This window comes from Echeneis naucrates, chromosome 11, assembly GCF_900963305.1.
Source record: "Echeneis naucrates chromosome 11, fEcheNa1.1, whole genome shotgun sequence".
NCBI lineage: Eukaryota > Metazoa > Chordata > Actinopteri > Carangiformes > Echeneidae > Echeneis > Echeneis naucrates.
Genome location: NC_042521.1, coordinates 2656910 through 2678596, shown reverse-complemented (window position 1 = coordinate 2678596; position 21687 = coordinate 2656910). Strand labels below are relative to the sequence as shown.

Here is a 21687-nt window from a genome sequence, read left to right as displayed (position 1 = left end):
AAATGGACCGAGTGTGAAAAGCAGTTTCCTGAAAGCAGTAATTTGATACCTGTTGGCTCTGTGCAGGTCTTCAGCTGGTTATCATGGAGCAGGTTTCTTCATCTTCTGCCACTGATTATTAATGAACCATGTAACTTAAATGATCTGGATTAAATGTCGTATTCAGACAGGTGATGTGCTCATAGTATCAGACTCTAATGTTGATAAACAGATGATTTCACACTACTGCTGTAAATAAGAGTTGGTCAGCATTTATTTCCATTTTCTGACAAAACTCCACACAAAACAAAATGGAGACCAAACTGAAAAAAGAGAGATCCTTCTATTTTATTTCATTTTCTTTCTTTTTTTTGCTGCTGTTTCGCAAGTTAAGGTACAGTGCCTTATTACATGTTTCCACTGATTTAAATAATGAAATTGGAGAGAAATCTCTTTTTCCGAGGACACAGAAAGATTGTATTTTTATTTTAACGGGGGGAGGGTGAGGGTGGGGGGGGTGGTCGCGGGCAGGGAAAGGGTGGGAGAAGAAGAGGCAGGTGGTGAAAGTGGAAGTTTACAAGGACGGAGGGTTTGCACGGTGTTCACAAACAGACAAACAGACGGATCAGCGGGTGGAGGGAGTTAGAGGAAGAGAGTGAGAGAGAAAGCAGAGAGGAAGAGGAGGGAGAAACAGTGGGCTTGGTCATGTCCGAATGAAAACAAGCAGCTCTCAGACCCACTCCAAACTTAAAAAACTAAGAAAACAACTTTTACGAACAATTTCGTCTTTAAAAAACACCCAGTCGTCTATTAGAAAACAACACAAGCAGAAAAAAAAAAAAAAAAAAACACACCACGGGGAGGAGGAGAAGGGAGGAAGGGAGGGAGGGAGAGGAAGTGACCTTTTTTTCCACCCTGTTGAGGGCATGAGTGAGTGAGTGCTCTGGTTTTATGGTGAGTTTGATTCTTTATTAACAGGGGAGGAAGACAGAGGGAGGAGGACGGCAGTAGAAGATTGGCAGTGAGTAAATAGAAAGAGAGGGAGAGAGAAGTAAAAGTGGCGAATGGCGAGAAATGGCAGTGATTAGAGAGCTGGATCTGGGGGCTTTTCTCTGACAGGAAAACAAGAAAGAAAAGGAAACAAAAAGATAACGCCACCCACCCACTCAAATCGCCTGTTGGGACGGGAGCTGCCGTGTTGTTGTCCTGCTTGGCAAGATCGCGAGTGGAACAGTCAGGTTTTTGTTTCATTCTAATCTTTAGTCCATTCCACATAAGGGCGTGTTCTAAGTTCACGTATGAAGAGCGACCGCAGCAGACAGAGTAGTAATAAGCATCGGCACAAACAGTGTTACTGGCAGACGAATGCTGTATAGACTTTGGATAGAAAAAAGGGGACAGAGGGACAGAGAGGACAGGGAAGATTTACACCCCCACCTTCTCCCCCATTCCCTCCTCCTCTGTCATTGGTCCTCTCGTCATCTTGGCGTTTTGTGATTTGTTTTTCTTTTTTTTTATTTCAAGATGAGGATGAACTGTAGGAGTAAACAGGTTTCTTGTACAGTGTGATTATGTTGAGAGGAGGGACGGATGGAGGGAGGGAGGAAAGAGGAAGGAGGGGAAAGAGAAGGACAGATGAATTCAGGGGAGGACGGGGTGAGAAGTAAATGACGTGCTGATAGTTTAATAGTATGTCTCCTTTTCCACCCAGCCTGCGGAGATGAAGAGAAGAAGAAAAAGAAAAGAGAAAATTGTTACCTACCAAATCATCTCATTCACTGATTAACACCACTTATCCAGAGCCCTGAGCAGGGGGGAGTCTGTTTTGGTCATCTCTCTTTGGCCTTTAAAGGATATCGTGTAACATTTCTCAGGACGATATGACTACAAATACATACTGAGCTGTTATTCTGATTCCAACTCCAGACTGCATGCACACACAACACGTTTCACTCATGAGACCAAAGAAAGAATCTGCCTTTATGTGTTATCATACCTCCAGGGTTTCGGCGAAGGATGAGTTTTCGGATCTCATCGTAAACAAAGATTAGGAAACTGTACGGGAATGCACAGAACCACCAACTGGGCCTGAGAGAGAACAAGGATGATGGACAGAGTGAGAACAGAGTGGATCAAAACTCCATGATTATATAGGAAATTAATCCGTCTTTTGTCTGATCAAGATCTAATAAAATGTCCTCAGACGTCTCACTGACTCAAAAATAAACTAGGAAACGTTTAAGTACTTTAACTGCTCTTTGATTCCAGAAGAAAACTAAGTATGAAATATAAATATGAGTGGATTTTACTGTTTGGAAGTGTTGATTTGCTCTGATGTCACTTACTTGAGAGGGTACATCCGTAGTGCCAAGTCCATGCCAGGGCAGTAGGACAGGAAAGCAGCCAGGGCCGTTTCCTCAAACAGGCCAAAGATCAAAATCTTATTCCTGCAAGAAAAGAAAAGCACAGACACAGAAGTTGATTTAAGGCAGACAAAGTAAGCAGGGGAACATGAAGATGGCAAAGAAATGGTAAAAAAAGAAGCATCAGAGCAAACTGATCAATATCCCCAGTGACTAAAAAGACTTGGAGGGTTTTCCTGTAGCACTCATCTATAAATAGAGGACTCCATCAGCTTCCATCTACATCTATATAGGAATATGAAGCCTGGATCTGGGTTTGTGAGCTCACACTACAAATGCTGCTGCAGATTAGTGAAGGAAATATAGATCACTGCTATCAGCATCATCCTTTTTGGGAGTTGCTCAGTCAAATGTACAACAGGTCACTGACTCTGTGTTAGTAACTCACACAATCCAGAGTTCAATAACACAAAATGCCATTTTAAATAAAAGTTAATGGATAAAAGAGAAGCCCTGGGGAGGATACTATTGGATATTTGAAATGTTTCAGAATGAGACAGTGTTTGATGTCTGATGTTGGCTACATTAAATCAGAAGCAGATATTTGCTCTAAGCATCAATAGCAACACATTGTTCCAGAATTTGAGGCTCCCTCCAGCCTTTGAATGTGCATTGATTTTCATTCGGTTCAGCATCATTCAGTTTTAGATCATGGTGTACTTACCTCATGCCCTGCTGGAACACAGAGTTACGTCGGGTCTTGCAGATGATGACATCTGCCCACTGCACCACCACAATACTGACAAAGAAGGCTGTGTGGCAAGTGAACTCCACAATCTTGCGCTGCTCATAGGTCTTCATGGAGGGAGAGAGAAGGATGAACAGAATGTGAGCCTCTCAGATCATCTGTCTCATTTGTATATTTGATGAGGACAAAATGGTGAGTCTTGGCAGAAGGCCTTTGTTTTAGACTAAGTCTGGCTTTGTGTGGACTTATCACAGAGATTAGTGTTATCAAATTCATTATCCTGGGAGCTCGGTTTATGAATGATTAAAGCACGTGACATCTGCCTATTTTCCATAATCCTCCATACAAGAAAGTAACTGAGGAGGATGAGAAGCAGTGCGGTGTCATACCCATTGCTGTCCATAGCTGTCCTCCAGGTCGTTGGTGGAGCGATCGTCCCAGTTGAGCCGGATGCCAACAAGCAGAGATGGCAGGAAACCATTTTCAGCCATGATGACAAAGTAGGCAAAGAAACCACCAAGAGCCTGGATCATACCTGCACACACACATTTTGATTATTAAACGATTCATTTAATCTGACAGAGTCAAATTGTATACAAACAAGAAAAGCACTGAATATTGAGATGTACAAAAAAAAAACAAAAAGCACAATTTTGTGGAAAGAGAGACATGGAGAGTCATGAGATACTGGGCAAAATTTACTAGGAATTATTACATCTATTGTATTAAATTTGCAGACTAGTAGAAAAGACCACAAAGTCTTTCACCATCCAGACTCCAGATGGAGCTGTACTGCAGTAGGTCAATGTCAGCATGATGATGCAGTAAGATTATTGTAGCCCAGTGCGAAGGAAATAAAACCCCATTTTGTAGACAGATCTGGAGCCTCTAAAAAGACAGAAAATGCTCCACAAAGCACTTTCAATGTTATTTTTGGAGTGTGTGGCACCCACCAATCTGTCCATAGGCGATGCTGATGAGTCTCTCGTTGACCAGTTTGTCCCTCAGAGGGTTCCTGGGCTGGCGCTTCATAATGTCGCTCTCTGCTGCTTCGTAGGCGAGAGAGATGGCTGGCACCTGAGAGGTGAGGCATGGAGAGAAGACGTGGACTTTGTTATACTGGGGATGTTCACACTGTGTGTGAAACTGGCTTTTGGTACAATGTTCCCATTTTTAGAGGAGAATATTTTACTGGGATTTATTTTACCATGAGGCTTTCCCCAAGCATGAAAACCTGCTGGTTATAGGATGTAAATTACTGGGGAATATTAGAATTTCTCTTTCTATATGGATTTTCTCTGAGTGACTGTTGAGTCACACGTGTAAGTGCAGACACGCATGAGCAAATGTAAAAATTACTCTTCATGCTCAGATCTCATCTCCTTTTCTTCTCCCTGTCTTTTATTTCTCATGGCATCACCATATTCTCTGCTTCTCCAAAATCTGTTCTCTGCTTTTGTGCTTTAAAAATAACTCACTGAGCTCTTTGCAAATTTCAGTCTGCTTATTGAACAAAGCTACTGAGAAAGCTCACCTTCAGTGATGGTCCCACACTGCCACCCAGTGTCCTTTTCACATACTGTACTGTGCTCTGCACATGTATGGACAAATCGCTCCTGCCTTGTTTGTGATCAGGAACTCAGAAAAAAATTCTATTTTGTGTTGGATTGTCTCTGATATCAGTGGCTCTATTTGATTAGTTTAGATGATGGGACAACTGTGAGTCTGTCTGGTGTTATCTGGTGTTGCTGCCTGGTTACTTGTATGTTTGTCTCCCTCACCATGTCAGTTCCCAGATCGATGCAGAGGATGGTGATAGTGCCCAGAGGCAGTGGGATGTTGACCAAGATGAAGAACAGGAAGGGGGTGATCTCTGGGATGTTGCTGGTCAGAGTGTAGGCGATGGACTTCTTTAGGTTATCAAAGATGAGACGACCTGTAGAAGTAACGTGATAATAAAAAGACTCCTGAAAAAGACTCCTATCACTTGTTAATTTTTAAGACAATACAAAAGAACCCCAAAAAGGAAAGTAAAAATAATATAACAAAAGTAATTAGGCTCTGTTGTTGACGCTTATTTTCTCTTTTTAGGCCTGACACGTTTTAACACGACTGACCCTTCTCCCTCCCTTGTCGTTTCAATCTCTTCCTCCTAACAGCAGTGCTCTAATTTGATTTTATATTTTGCTCACCTTCCTCTACTCCTGTGACAATGGAGGCAAAGTTGTCGTCCAGCAGGATCATGTCAGCGGCCTGTTTGGACACATCTGAGCCAGAGATTCCCATGGCAACACCAATGTCGGCCTTCTTCAGGGCAGGAGAGTCGTTCACACCGTCACCTGTCACGGCCACAATGGCACCCTGACAGAAAAATTTGGATTTTTAGTTTCCATTCAGGGCAGAAAACCCAAAAACCTTTATGTGCGTCTCCCCGTTTGTGACTGTTTTTGGTACAGTACTTGTCTCTGGCAGCCTTCTACGATAATGAGTTTCTGCTGTGGGGAGGTCCTGGCAAAAACGATTTCTGTGTGGTTCCTCAAAATATCGTCCATCTGCTCCTGACTGAGGTCTTTCAGATCTGTGCCATGGATCACACAGGCTTTGGCATCCCTGTCAAACACGGGAGAAAGAAAATAATCTGTTTGTGACTTTTGAAAATGACCAATGCCATATAAAGTCATAAGATATCATGCTGCTGAGACTATACGAATACCTGTCCTATCCCAGTTGTTGTTTTCGGTCTTACCTGGGGTTGACTTGGCTGACGGGGATATTGAGGCGTGCAGCGATATCTTCCACTGTCTCATTGCCCTCGGAGATGATACCAACACCCTTTGCAATGGCCTTGGCTGTGATTGGGTGGTCACCAGTCACCATAATGACCTGAAAGGAAGGAACAAGATATAGAGGGAGAGGATTAAAGTATGACAAGAAGAATGATCAGAACATGGATGCTGGGATGAAAGAACAAGGAAAAAAAACAAAACAAAACAAAACAAAAACTCTTCCTGCAGTTTTTTTGTTGACGGTAGACAGTGGTCTACTGTCTTCACATTCAGGTAGGTGCAATGCTTGACCTTTCAAGTCTTTTAAATGTCACATTTGGAAGATGACCCACCTTGATGCCAGCAGACCGGCATTTGCCTACAGCGTCAGGCACTGCAGCACGGGGAGGGTCGATCATGGACATCAGGCCCACAAAGCAAAGGTTGTCTGTCTGGAAGTTGACATCATCGGTGTCAAAGGCAAAGCCTTTGGGATACTTGTCCTCCGGTAGGAACAGGTGGCAGAAACCTGGAGTGAATCATAGATACATTATGATATAATAGGATACAGCAAATGTAAGAGTTTATTGTACATATGGAGCTGTTTATGCTGCATTCATCCTTACCCAGTACTCTCTCTCCCAGTCCTCCCAGTTCCAGATATGCGTTCTGAAAAGCTTCTTTCAACTCATCGTCCATGGGCTGCTCCTTGCCCTGCATCATGATGGTGGAGCAGCGGTCAAGGATCCTTTCTGGGGCTCCCTTCATCACCAGCAGGTACTGGTTGTTGTTCTCATCCTCAGTTTCGTGAATAGAAAGCTGATGGGAGCAGATTAAAGAGACAGTATAATAAACACTGAAGACAATTTCTGCATTTTAAACTGAACTGAACTTATATTAATTTGCTATTTTGACGTGACATAATCTGTTTGTGATTGCATGCTCTCCTTTCATCAGTAAACTGAGATTGCAGACCTGATACTTGTTGGTGGAGTTGAAGGGGATCTCAGCAACCTTCTTGTTTTTGTCCCTCATGGTCTTGACGGAGCCACACGACAGCTCAATACATTTAAGCAGGGCCGACTCTGAGGCATCACCAGCAACCTCCCGCTTGAGGATGGGCAAAGACTCCTGACCAGCCTTGAACACAGCACGGTTGCAGAGGGCAGCAATGCGGGCCAAAGACACCCATGTTTGGGAGCTCTTGTCGAAGGAGGAGCCTAGAGATGATCAGGGTAATGAAAACATTTATTCAAGGGACCAAACACCCTCTTTTGACACTGATAACCCAGCTCGTAAACATTTCTTCTTTTCTACTCTGCAGTTTTAAATCTTGATTATTTGGCTTCTAAGCAGCAAAGCTTGACAGCAGGATAAGAACAATAATTTGATTTAACAAAATGGTAATAGTAAGAATAAAAGGTTTCTGCCAAACATATATTGTACAAGCTCTTGGCATTTGGCAGATAGTCATGCTGGATGCTAGCCAGTAGTTGATGCCACAAAGAAACAGCAGTCACAGCATTGTTAATATGTGGCATAAAGGAATTATTAAATACACTCTGCATAAAAGCAAGAGAGAAAAATCTCACCAGACTGGTCCTCAGTAGTGTCGGCCTCATGGATCTGGTTGTCGAACCACATGTGGGCCACAGTCATCCTGTTCTGGGTCAGGGTGCCGGTCTTGTCAGAGCAGATGGTGGAGGTGGAGCCAAGAGTTTCCACAGCCTCTAAATTCTTGACCAGGCAATTCTTACGTGCCATTCGTTTAGCAGTCAGTGTCAGACACACCTAAGAGAGGAGAAACAAAAGCAAAGGAGGAACAGCAAGAGGGAGGAAGAAAAGAAGTTTTTGACAATAGGAGAAAAGAGAATGGAAACAAACCAAAGGAAAAAAAGAAAAAAGATAATTAGGATCTATGGGAGTAAACTGACAGCAGAGATGAACATCTCCAGGCCTTAGAATAAACTGCCAATCAGCAGAAGAATTCTCTGTACTTCAAACAATGAACCACACCTGAGCACTAAAACACCTGCACTCCTGGAGATGTTAATCCTGATCACTGCAAAGTCCATCTCTAGCAAAATGCACTAAAAACTTCCATCCAAAAGTAAAAACACAGCCCAACGAGCAATGCAGAGAGAACATGAGGCATGAACGAGTGAAGCAGTAAAGCAGAGCAGCGGTGCAATATGTCACCATGCCAAGTACGGCAAGAACCATGGGCCAAACAGAACTAGCCAAGGCCAAGCAGAAGAGGCCGAATTAAATTCATGGACTAGTCATTAGCCTAATGTCATTACATTAGCTAGCCGTTGTCATTGCAGACAGCACCGCAACTGGCCTGGAAGAGAGAGAGAGACACAAAGAAGATGATGGAGCGAGAAAGAGATGCAGAAACACGTGGGCTGCCTTGGGGAAGAGATGTGGGCAGAGATACACAACCAGAGACAGAACAGCACAGAAAATGATACTGACACAGAGAGAATGTTAAAGCACAAAAAACATACTCACACACATATGCAAGTAAACATACAACATCATCACAAACCAGAGGAAACACACAAGCACAGAGAAAAGGGTAGCAGGGACAGAAACAAAGAGCACACACAGAGACATCAGCCAAAACACTGAACATGGCACAAAGTAAGACACAATTACAACAATTCATAAGGAAAGTACACAATCAGACATGGGTGAAACTTCTCATGACACTGAACATTAGGAGAGGCTTTAAAATAAGCTTATGGTCTCAATGACAAACGTTACCAGAGTGTGGCGCATTAAGAGGTATGAAATAAACTACAAATTCAGATTTATGGCATCTATACAAAAATGTTTCCGACACATCAATGTTATTTCACTTATTATATTTCTGTCTTCTATTGAGTGAATGAAAATATGAAAATACTGTTTGACCCAGGTCCACAGGAAACAAGGAACAATACACACCACACACACACACAAACAAATGCAAACCAACAGCACACAAATGAACACCAACCTGTAAACATAGACACACACTGGAATTACCAAATTTCCTGTTCTTCGCACAAATTACATTTTCTATTTAATTACTACATTTGTTTCCTCTTTCTCTGCTAACTCACAGTGACTGTGGCCAGAAGTCCCTCAGGCACATTGGCCACAATGATACCGATGAGGAAGATGACAGCCTCCAGCCAGGTGTAACCTAGGATGATTGACAGAATGAAGAAGGTGACGCCGAGGAAAACGGCCACACCCGTGATGATGTGGATGAAGTGCTCGATCTCCTTGGCAATGGGCGTCTATGGAGTAGAAGATGATATTTAGATCAATTCTATGTGAGCTACTTAACATTTAATTTTTCTTTTTAATTTTCATGATAATGAATATGTGACCTTGCCAGTCTCCAGGCCTGATGTGAGTGTGGCGATGCGACCCATCACTGTGCGATCGCCGGTGCACACAACAATACCACGAGCTGTTCCTGGAGAAAGAGAGGAGACAAAGTGTGCTTTTAAATTGATATACAACTTTATCAACTCTGGAAACACGACAGTGCCAGAAGAAAAATCAATAAACAATACAGATGAACTTCTGGATTCACAGAGCAATGATGGCAGAGAGACTGTGTGAATGTATGTAATGGAACAATAAATCCACAAGGGGGCACCATCAATCATTCTTTTCCAATCTGCCACAGTGAGAAGGACAGTGCCAGTTTAAGGTCTTCCAGCATGATGAACTACAACAGTTGAACCAGAAAGTAACAGGTAAAGGTTTCCATGAAGTCACGTTTTGAGGCTGCGGTCTCTTCTGATGATGTCATTGACCGGATAGGATGGAAATAAAGATGAAGGAGTTTTACATTGAGGTGATCGTGATGGTGACCTTACCCTCAACACAGTTGGTGGAGAAGAAGGCAATGTTGCGGGTTTCCAGGGGGTTGTCATGGGTACAGTCAGGTGACCTGGTCTGGGGCTCTGATTCTCCAGTCAGGGATGAGTTGTCCACCTGAAGGGAGCACGAGTAAACTGTTTCTTTAGTGTGTGTGAAAGGGGAAGAGAAGCTGAGGAGGAAGAAGAAGAGCGAGTAGCTGCACACACAATTGTTTGTGGTGCCCTGCAGAGGTTCTTTTTGTTTTGATCCACATTGAATAATATGAATATTAATGATATCCATATTAATATTATTAATGAATGAATGAATATTAATTGGAACAGAAACACTGAAAGTCTGTGTGAATTTAGCATGAAGAAAGAAAGCAATCTTTTCATCTACAGGCTGAACTTTTCCTGGGAATCAGCAATGAAAATGATGTCAACAAAAACAGCTTTGGAAGCTGCTAATCCACACTGTCAATACTGTTTTATGATGAAACTGCACGATAATGTGCTTGTTTTAGCTACTAACATCTGAATGAATTAGTCTAACTCTGATTACTTTGTGCTGAGGCTGGAAACTTGCTCCTCTAGAGATGCCTCCCTCAGCCCCATGGAAGGTGCTGTTATATCCTTGCCTCTGTATAATTACAGGAGTGTAACTGTGCTTGTAGCTCACCTTGCAGCCATGGGAGGAGATGATACGGAGGTCAGCAGGGATCCTGTCCCCTCCTTTCACCTCTACCAGGTCTCCCGCCACCACCTGCTCAGCATTGATCTGCATCTTTTCTCCCTCACGAATAACCAGGGCTTGCTGAGAACAGAGACAGAAAGACAGCAAGTGAGAAATAGAGATAGAAAGATTGTTTTTAGAGGCAGTAAATTTAAATTATTCTTTTCTGATGATGACCCTTGAAACTTGGGGTATTTATGAGAGCCTCTGGTGTAGATACCTGAGGGACCATATTCTTAAAGGACTCCATGATCTTGGAGCTCTTTGCTTCCTGGAAGTAGGAGAAGCAGCCGGTGATGATGACGACAGCTGACAGCACGATACCCAAATACAACTGCAGAGGAAAACAGAGAGACAGGAGGAAGAAAGAAAGATGAGGCTTTCATATTTAATGCAGAAATTAATTAAGTGATTTCACTGTCATCTAAAAATGTATCACATGAGAGGAAGCAAAGAGAAAAATAGACCACAGGAGGGACAGTCATATTTTCACATGAAATTGAACTTTACAGGAGAGTGAGTGGTAAAGAAGCTATTTCAGGAAGTTGAAGCTTCAATTCAGCTTAAACTCTAAAAATAACAAAAATCATCTTTCAGCCTTTCATCCCAATTTCACATTCTGTAGCTGATAACCAGACCAGTTTGCTGTGTGACCTGAAGGCTGCCCATCTGTTAGTGGCTTTAATGACTGCGTTAGTAAATCCATCATCTGCCATTTTAAAGGCTCACCATTAGAAGGTTTAAATCCAGTCATAAATGATCTTCCCATACACGGCTATCTACACATCAGCACACACATCTATTCTCGGTGTCATCTGACATCGTTTTAGCCAGTTATCAGAGTGTGAAGTTACATTTTGGATGTGTGATACTGTTTCAGTCACTCATGATGACTCACCACTGTTCTCTCCCCTGCAGTCTGAACTGAGTATTTTGTCTTTTCATGTGTCAGAGCTGCTCAGCCTCAGTTCCCAGCTTTACTCTGCTCTCTGACCCAACGTGAAGGCGTGCTGACCCATGAATGCTCTTCTCTTACCCTGTCGTTAGCAATGCCAGGATTCATATGCTCCCTGTGGGGTGTCCAAAATGATGCTAACAGGATGGTGTCTGTCACTCTGAAGATGGGTTGGCGGGCATGATACAGACAGTTTTATCTTTGACACAGCCTCATTTCCCAGGAGTAGTGAATCAGCCAATTGCTTTGTAAAGTGATGAACTGGTGGACAGCGAACACACACACACTAGAAACTCACGCTTCTCCATTCTCCTTCAATGGTTTTTGATATCTAGCCTCTCAGGGGTAAAGACCTTAATATTTCAGGTTATTTCTATTTCTATTTCTATGCTGTAACTGAAAAGCTTCACCAAGCCTTCTCTGCACATGCGATGGTATCCTGAGACTTTACTCAATCATCATCCATCCAACAACACTTACGTTGTCCCCGGCAGGTTCATCCTCTGTGGCTGCCTGGATGGCGTAGGCCAGAAAGCAGAGGATGGCACCAATCCACAGCAGGATGGAGAACCCACCGAACAGTTGGCGACAAAACTTGACCCACTCTGGGGTGGTGGGGGGTGGAGTTAGGGCGTTGGGGCCATCCCTGGCCAGGTACTCTGCTGCCTTGGCATTGGTCAAACCCTGAGAGGGGGAGAGAGAAAGGGGAGAAAAGATAAGAGGAAAAAAGGTTGGTGAGCAGAGGCACGAGGACAGTAGGAACCCACACACAAAATAAACTGACAGGGAGGTATATAACTGACGAATAAGTTAGGAGATAAAACAATCTAATGAACTGATGGCAGTTTTATGAGGGAAAAAAAACCTACCTGGACAATATCAGTGTTGTATTTCCTGCAAACCTCCTCAACTGACATTTTGTGTTCCGTCTACAAAGAGAAGAAATAGAATGAAAATTTAAAAGCGTCTGCCAAAGATCAAATCTATTCAAAGTTATATTCAAGATAAATCACCCATGCAATAAATTCAGATTTTTTGTGTTTTACAAATATGCGTGACAGAAGTTGGGAATATGGTGTAAGACATTCTGGAAATCACTTTGTTTATTTGTACCAGTTCATATGCTTTTATATCAAAGGGATATCCTGTGGGTTTGGCTTCCTGCCCCAAGCAGGAGCAAATAGATTTCCACAACAGGATTAAATTACCTCAAACCACACTGGACCACTATTTTGCAGACACTGTCATTAAACAAGTGCACTATATCTCAAGATTAGATTAAAGATGGGTGGAAGCTCCAGACTGGACTGAACTCCTCACTACTCAGCTGGGACATTGAAGCTTTTGTCCATTCTGTATGGGAAGACTACTAGTTGTGTTTTGATCTTAAATTAGTTTGTTGGGTACTTGTGGTTCCTCCAATCTGGTAGATGCTATTAAACAACCAAGATGGTAGCACCATTGGCATCTAAGGCTAATAGTCCAGTTTCAGGAAATGTTAGTGAGGTCACAGAAGTAGGAAGAAGTGTACGCACTATAGGAACTTCCTTCTTGAGGTCATCCAGATCCTTGCCTCCCTTCTTCTTGGGTGACTCCTTCTCATCCTTGTCCTGCGTGGTGGCCACGCGGTAACTGTCCGACCGTCCATACTGTGAACACACAAACACAAGATCACTGAATCTGTTGGTGTTATCAATAAATATAGATTAGATTAGATACAAATATATTTAAACATGATTTTATGTTTTAACATCTCTCAATGCAACACAAGACACTGTCTTCCATATGTGCTGAATACTTTATTCATTCCAGAACTATTCAAAGTTGATCTCTTATGGAATGACATCTTGAGGTAAAGCAGTAAAGAACAGACATTTTTGCCATATTTAGTCAGAAAAAGATCCAAACTTAGAAAGAATTCCTTTGTGTGAGAAGGGAACTTCCTGATCAAATCTAGCATCATTACAGCACAGGCCTGTCTCAACAGCTCCCCTATGAACTGCAATTTACACCACAGACAATCCTGCTGTGTCTGAGAGGAACAGGAAAATTTCAGTCTGTTAAAATCAAGAGAGAGAACAGGGGGGTTTATTGAGAGGAGAATAAATGGCCAGAGGGTAGAAAGATAAAGGAGATCATTCAGGACAGAGAGAAAAATAGTGTCCTATAATAGTGCACATGTCGAGGCTTGCATGTCTGCATACACCAGAACAAGAAAAACTACAGTTTTGATCTCTGAAATGATGAATGCTGTTTCAGATGCTGTTTCAACCCATCAGGAAGGACAATGACAGCGATACATGAAGTTCTTCTTGAGGAGAAAAACATCAGATTGACTTTTAGCAACTATAGTCCAACACATACAGATGGATTAGGAAGATATGGATACATGATGGTTACTCAATTTGAATAAGAGTATGTAGTCCAGTGCTTTCAGATTCCAGATTAAATACAATTGTAGGAACCTGGTGGAGGGAATATCCTGAGCGGTTTTTAGCAAGGAACAAAAATGTCCCAGGGATGTAAGAGTGAAAACCAGGATGTGAACTGTCTAAAATGAAACCCACCCTTTCTTTTATGTGTAAATCCTGTCAGTGAACATGTCGTTTCCACTAAGGCTCTGATGTAATGTAAGATTTATTTTTCTGTGAATAGCTGTTTGTATTACACTCCCTCCCAAAGGAATTCTATCAACCACCAGTCTGTACAACTATACCAAAATCATGAATGCCGTATTCTGGGTTGAATTAGTGGAGGACCTACGCATTTCAGAACACTTCCATCCTTTTATAGCACAAACGTTTTCTTCTGATAATATGCCATTTAAATGTCTGTTTAAAACCCACAATTGAATTCATTACGTGAATATGAAAATGCAAATGTGAAAAACGTCACACCCATAAAACTCCATAGTTCAGAGAAGGTGAATGTGAGGTCACAATAATTTCTCATGGCGAACAGCAAACAAAAAACAAAGCTGAGCAGCAAAAATAATCGCAGCTCAGTGGGGAAAGAGACCAACCACAGTCAGCTGTGTTTTTAGAAGCAGACACACAATGAATTCATTTATTAAATATTAATTGGATTTAGGAGGTAGGATGAATAAAGTGAAGTATAGGTAATTAAATTAATCTACTGCTGCAGGTAAACCCTTTCAGTTTTGAGAATTTAAATAGCCTGTTTAATCTTAGGAAGTTCATTTTATATTTACTTTTTTTCTAAACTTGGCCGACATTTCCTGGAAACATTTTCAGGGTGTGCAGCCAACAAACGGCTGCTTTTACCTGTCAATTAATTATGACTTGAAGTTCTGTCACCGGACAAATGTTTCACACCGTACAACCATAATGTACTCACATTAACTTTGGGAATGCACATATTGACAATCAGATTCTATTTAACTCTCCCTGAGGATGAGAGTTGACTTATTCTGGGAAAGCTCTTATGAGGTTTAATTTACACCTGGAGGTTTCACACTGATTTGATTTGTTTTCTGTTTTTGCTGCTCACTGACTGAAAAACCATTTCTGATAGTTGTTAGTGTTTGAATGTGTGTATTGTATACATTTACTCAAAACAGTATGTATATACAATCTGTCCATAGATGTCTGCCTACAGGTGTTCCTCTACAGTATGAGAAGAGCTTTAATTCCATCTATACAGTTGTGCATGTGTTTCATTTTTGCTTAACTGCAAAGCTGATAATTTTCCCAAACACATGCGAACATGTGTATGTGAACATGCTGCCATCTGTTTGGACGTGCAGTGCACCCGGGTGCTGCTGGCCATCAGATTACAGCTGTTTACTACACTGACAGATTAACCCAGTGAAAAATAATGATCCTCTCTCTCTAGTCTCACATTCATCCTTACTCATTCATTTGATTACAATTTTGATTTCTACATTTATTTAGTGTAAATTCACTGAATCGATTTGAATTAATTTGAAGTAACACCAGAGCAGTGACCACATCAGGATTTCTCTCTCTCTACAACGTGCCATCTGTTGCCCCAGACATACTACCACAATTTAACCAACCAACCAGAGGTGAAGACAAAGGCATCGACTAAAAATAAACACCATTTAAAGTCGTGCTCTGTCAAACCAGAACCATCAGACCTTCTGATCTTCAGGTCCTCATCTCCTCAGCCCTTGTGTGCATGCATTCATTCATGATGAAGACTGCTGAGGTGACAACATATTTGAAATCAGAAGCACTAATAAGAAGCCTAATACCTCTGACTTAGATACAAACAAAACAATCAATCAATCGATCGATCAATTTGTAATATTACATTCAGACTTTGTTGTGCTATTTTACTCTGTATCCATTTAGTTTTTGTAATAGTGACTTTCTTGCTCATTGCTAGTTTGTAATTCATTTGTTTCTGCCAACATTTTATTTTGCCTCAGGATAAATGCTCTTTATTTTCCCTTTCTAAAAATATACTGAGATAAATAAAAAAGTCTCCTGGGCCCCTCTGAATCACAAGCAGTCCCACAGGGGACATGTGATGAATTCATATATAAATATTTGACAGCTCCATCAAAGAAATAGGAGCAGGGTGAAATGAAGAAAATGAACTCCTAATTATCAAGGGCTACATATTCCCCCTACAGTTTTCAATTTACAGACATAACATGACTTTCAAGGACATTACTGAGCCAACTTTACAACTTCATACACCTTCTGAGACAGGATGACTCATTACATACTGACAATTATTTCAGTTTTCTATATCCTGAAGTCCATAAAGAAGTACAGTAACAGACACTGACATAAAACAGTAATGATTAAACTGAACGAGTTTCTAGGATATTTTCTTTTCTTTGTTCATATACATAACTTGTCTCCATCTTGTTACAGGCTGTAAAGCCTGAGGAGGATCCAGCATCATCCAGATGTTCCTTTCTGAGATACAGGACAGATTGCATACTCAACATGTGTACTCTGCTCTGCCTGTTTGAATTCTGGATCCAAACTGGCCTGCAGCACAGCAGACATAGATCTGACAGAGACTGGATAAGACTAAGCCATTTTTTAATCCGCTGAAATCACAGGTCAAATCTCAGACACCAACAGGGACATTTTTTATTTGCACTCTCTTAGTCAAGTCTAAGTTAATATATGACGGGGTTAAAAAATTAATAATGAATAAGCCTTATATAAATTTAAATTAATAGATTTGAAGTGTTGGCTATATCAAACTAGGCTAGGCATCTTCAAATGAGCTTTAATGGGAAAGCAAGGAATTAATTATACAAATGTTGGTTTATTTTCTCAATTTGACTTCAGCGTATGTTTACTTTGTCCATTTTTTTTTTTTTTTTATTAATTTTACAGAGAGCAGCAGATTTTGCTGCTTGTTTGGCAACTCATGTCTTCCGATGTGATAATTATTCACACAAACCAAATCTATAAATGCAATTATAAAATATTCAACTATTTGGTAATTAGGCTTTTTCATCATTGAGTTTTAACCTATTTTTAAACTACAACTAATGTCATTTCAGCGACCAAAATGACACATTTTCAGCACGGATTTCTTTGAATGGAAGATCCTGTTGGGCATGTTACCCACAATAGAGTCCACTATCTCCGGTGTTGCTTCAGTGGATGATAGCAGTGACACACACACAAAGACATGGATTATCATACAGATCAGTGGGCCAAACGACCTAGAAAATACTGATAGACTGACTGGCAAACACACATACACACTAAGAGGGTTCCTCCATCATCTATCCCTCCTTTCACCCTCCCTCTTTGTTTACATTCTCCTCCCTCCAGGCTGTCCATCTGTTTCTCTGCTGTCTTGTACTCTGATCCACTCATCTGCACTAAGGTCTCATCACGAGCAGACAGTCTGCACCACACTCATGATTCTGACTGCGTGATGAAGTGGGATAAGAGATAAGTTCGTTCTCTATTCAATTTTGAGATGTGAAATATTAATGCATTTTAAGCAGGGTTGACTGAGTAGTACAGAGTTTGTGCCGTTCCCCACCATTTAACTATCCGTCATCTGCTGGAGTACAATGTGTCTGAGACTGTGATAGAAAATGGCAGTTGTTGACAGAATCAGACTGACAGCATCTACTTCCAATGGAATGATAGATAAGAGATGTAAGGTTTCCTAGCAACATGCAATCCTCGGTCCATTTAAATAATTGAAGTCAACCAGGACGGAGAGAAGGGGAGTATTGGAATTTTTTAATGATGCATTTAATGTGAAGGTGTGTTATGTAATATGACTGTCATGAACTCTCTCACCCTCCCTGTCATTTCTGCACACTAGTGTTGAAGAAGGCATGGAAAACCGCCAGTTATCTTTGACATCTAAGTCACCTCTTGCTTACAGACAGGAAGTGATGTCAAACACAGAATCTGTGGCATTGGAAAACTCTGATGAATAGTTAACAGTAGTATAGATCTACGCTAATTCACCCACACACCAACAGATGGAAACTAGCAATGGACAGAGTATGTCCTGATGAGATATTGACAGACTGAAATAATTATGCAACAGAGCCCATGAGCAGAACATATGGTGTGACTACAAATACTTAATATTTAACAGTGAATTTTAACAAAATTTAATTGCCAGGGCTGCTACTCAGTAGTCTAAAATGTCAGTAATTGACTACAGGAAGATGGCACAGCCTAAAGTCACTTGCCATTAAAACACACCAAAATGGAAAATATCCTTACTCAAAAAGCATTGTCAGGGTGAATTATACTTCACCCAGAAAGTAAAAAAATAAATAAAATAAATGCAATAAAGACGACTAAAATTAGATATTGAAGAAATTTGAGAGGTTATATAAAATAAAAATACAAAATACATTAGTTAGGTTGATAAATGGTCCACAGCTTCAATATCATTAGTAGACCAGAGCATTTTTTTTCCAGGTTAATGTATATAGTTTTCAAAATGGGAGCTGTAGAGAAATTCATGACAGATTTTAACTTATTATTATTACTAATTGTAATTCTAATTATTACAGTATAAAATATTTCACATTGAGAAAATCTGACTCTCACATAGAATGTGTAGGATTACGTATACAGGTTTTAGAGAGCTACAGATAATTATCATCAGGATTGAAATGACGCCACTACAATGAAGAGTTCTCTTGATGTTGAGAGCTACATTGTGTATGGATTAGATGGTGTGAATGAAAAGGCTCCCTGCCTCAGAGACACACATCTACATCACGCACCATCCATGCTCTACAGCAATTGGCTCTCCTCCTGACGCTTCTGCACCCAGTGCATTATGGGATACCAGCAGATGCATTTATCCTTGTATTTTTCTTTATCTCCTTCTCTATCTCTAGGCTTCACCTCTCTATTTTGCCCTCAAAAGCCACCACAGGGTCCTCATCTGTGTCACCACAGCACATGAGCAGAATCCCATCATCTCAGCTTGTGTTCTGTCTCTCCTCCATCTTTCCCAGTATTCACCCTTCTCAAGGTGACTCACCACAAAGGCATCTCTCTATGTCTCTACTGCTATCACTCACTGTAAATCACAGTGCTGGTCATTTTCCTCAAAAAGTCACGACAGTGGCTGACCTTTGTTTCATCTCAAACTTCCCTCCATTCACCCTGTAACATGATTGTTTCCTCCTGCAGCAATATACTGTATCAATTGATTAGCCTGGATCAAATGTCTCCAGTTGCCTTGTCAACTGATCCTCGCTCCAGTCTCACAAACCCCCACCACAGCCTATTTCACCCGAATCTTCTCTCACACCACCCATCTGAATGGCAAATCACATCCTGAACATGGGAGTTTCCACCCCCGCCCCCCAACTCCACTCTTTGACGCAGTAGTCAGAGTAGTCAGTGTGCGGTTTCCCCCTCTGGCGATTTAGTGGACGGTATTACAAACAGTGACAGATCGGCACCGTTTCCACGACTCGGACTGAATACTCTCTAATCCTACCCCCAAACCCAGATGTGGAGAAGAGGAGAAACCACTGCCTATCATATTTCATTAGCAGGGATGGACCTTGATAATAGAGTACATGTACATGTAAGGCTTGCTGAGGACCCAGAACAAATCTGATACTATGATGACAATGATCTAAGAGAAGCAATATACAAATGTATTATCTCACTGCTGACAATGATGATTCTACTGCAGGAATGTGAGGGTGATTTTTCAGGAGGAATGACATCATGGAGTCTAAATTTAGTGATTCGAACAGGATGTCCTCCATGACCTGACAGACAATTGAAGCATTTGGAGACTGCTGGGGTAAGATGAGACAGAGGCTTGGTTGTGTCCCCTCCAGAGGAGCAGCGTTCTCTGGGACACATCAAAGGACATTTTTTAAGAGTGGGTGGTGAAAGAAAGAGGGAGGGGATTTGACCATTGCTGAGGAACCATTTTGACGCACTTGCCTGTGCCTATTTGATACCCAAGACCTTCGCAGCATCCACATCCTCACCCAGTGACAGCATTTTCTTTGAATGCACCAAATTTTCAGTGGAAAAAAAACTAAAAAAGACAGACAGAGAAGGAAACACAGCTCGTTGCACGGTTTTGATTCCCAGCTGCCTCCACCCTCTCTGCATCTTTCCCACTTTGCACCCCCAAACGCCAAATAATTATGTAGATCACGACTTCATAGTGCCCCCTTCCTTTTTTTTTTAGGACTAACTGACAGAACAGACAACAGTAAGAGTCGCTGCAGTCTGAGGAGTGACGGGATATTCCGCAGTCCGGGCTGCGGTTCTGTATTCCCGATCTGAACTGCGCCTTTCACCTGCATACGATTCACCATCGGTGTCGTTTTTCTGGCTGGACTCGGTGCCATTAATCGTCTATGTGAAAGCTGTGAATTTTCTCAATCCTCTGCAGCTGCACCAGATGTTAGTGGGTGTAATCTCCTTTTTTTTTTAAATCATTATTTATTACATTTTTTTGGGGAACCGATGGATGGAGGAGAGGGAGCACACACACACACACAAACACACACATCTCCGACACTTGCTTGTTAAATGACTATAAATGATTATTTCTAAGCAGATACGACGTTGTTTTGGCACATTTGGGATCCAAGTAAGCGTTTTAAAAAAATAAATAAAAAATGAAACTAACACCGAGGGTGTGTGGGCTGAAGGATGAGCCATTCATTGATTAAAAGCGGAGCTGTGGTGTTCTTTGCAGGTGACTGATTTTTTAGTGAGGATGGCAGATTATCGGAGGAAAGAAAGGGGGGAGGCCACCCACTTCAGCTAGAAAACATACGGTTTGTAATCTCAACGAATATATTCATAAAAGATTAAAAACATACCGGATGACGTTAACGTTAAGCAGCTAGCTTAAAGCACTTTAACACACAAACCTCCGCGTTCAATGTCATTTTGACATCGTTACATTTAACCGTTGTCGTTTGGCTCCGTCGTCCCCGAAGCTCAAAAAAACAATCCAAACAAACCAACAAGACATTTTGGGGGGGAAATGAACAAACAAACAGATATTTAAGGCTTCCTTACCCCCATTTCGGCGCAGTCTCCTCAGTCGGGTCTCCTCCGAAGATGAGTCGCCTTTTTCGGCTCGGCTCAAACCGGGACAGGTGTCTTTAAGGCGGAGCTGACAAGGAGAAGGAAAAAAGAAAATGGATCCCTCCAACTGACAAGCTAATGTTCTAATAATAATAATAATAATAATAAAAACACAGTGAACTAGCTAATATAACATGCTGAAATATCCTCTCTCTTCTGTTTAGGATTAAAGAGCGTATGGTAATTTGACACGCCGGCGGCTGGCGGAGCACCTCGGAGAAGCTGCACCCCGTCCTGAAGGGCCTCTCTTCGGGGATAAGTGTGGAGATGACCGGCGGCCGTTGGCGCTTCTTCACCTCCCTGTCGGTGATGCCGGGGAAAGTAGAGCCGGCCGGCTGCCTTCTTCTTTGGATGCCGTCTCCCTCCGCGGCTGCGCGCAGGCGGCCGAATCGCTCAGGATTCCCTGGGAGTTTTACTCCGCCTCAATATAGACACGGAAAGATTGAACAAACCAGAGATAAGACATTTTAAATTAGCAAGGCGGTTAGTATGACATTAAATTAGAGGAGAAAAGAATATACTAGTTTAGGTGATGCAGGCCCGGCCACTCATTTCCGTCCTCTGTGGTGGACAGTAGTTTTTGTTTGACGCACAGTTGTGCAGAGATTTCTTCTCTGCATGTTTGACATCAATGATGCCCTGTTGTCCACTGCAGTGCATGTGTTAGAACATTTTAATGAAGTTAAGCTTTGAAATG

At 41.7% G+C, this 21687-nt stretch overlaps 1 protein-coding gene across 1 annotated transcript; it reads right to left on the bottom strand.

Annotated features, from left to right (window-relative positions):
* Window positions 1-330: 330 nt before the first annotated feature.
* atp1a3a (ATPase Na+/K+ transporting subunit alpha 3a) lies at window positions 331-21384 on the bottom strand. Its single transcript, XM_029514035.1, has 24 exons — window positions 21203-21384; window positions 20922-21018; window positions 12945-13058; window positions 12279-12338; window positions 11890-12093; window positions 10675-10788; window positions 10401-10535; window positions 9737-9854; window positions 9239-9327; window positions 8966-9145; window positions 7448-7646; window positions 6831-7075; window positions 6482-6674; window positions 6209-6384; window positions 5837-5973; window positions 5550-5700; window positions 5283-5451; window positions 4872-5026; window positions 4044-4167; window positions 3480-3625; window positions 3067-3197; window positions 2325-2426; window positions 1976-2067; window positions 331-1691 (listed from the first exon to the last, which is right to left on the bottom strand). The coding sequence occupies exons 2-24, from the start codon at window positions 20925-20927 to the stop codon at window positions 1663-1665; spliced, it is 3069 nt and encodes a 1022-aa protein (XP_029369895.1). The 5' UTR covers window positions 20928-21018; window positions 21203-21384; the 3' UTR covers window positions 331-1662.
* Between the last annotated feature and the right edge of the window lie 303 nt (window positions 21385-21687).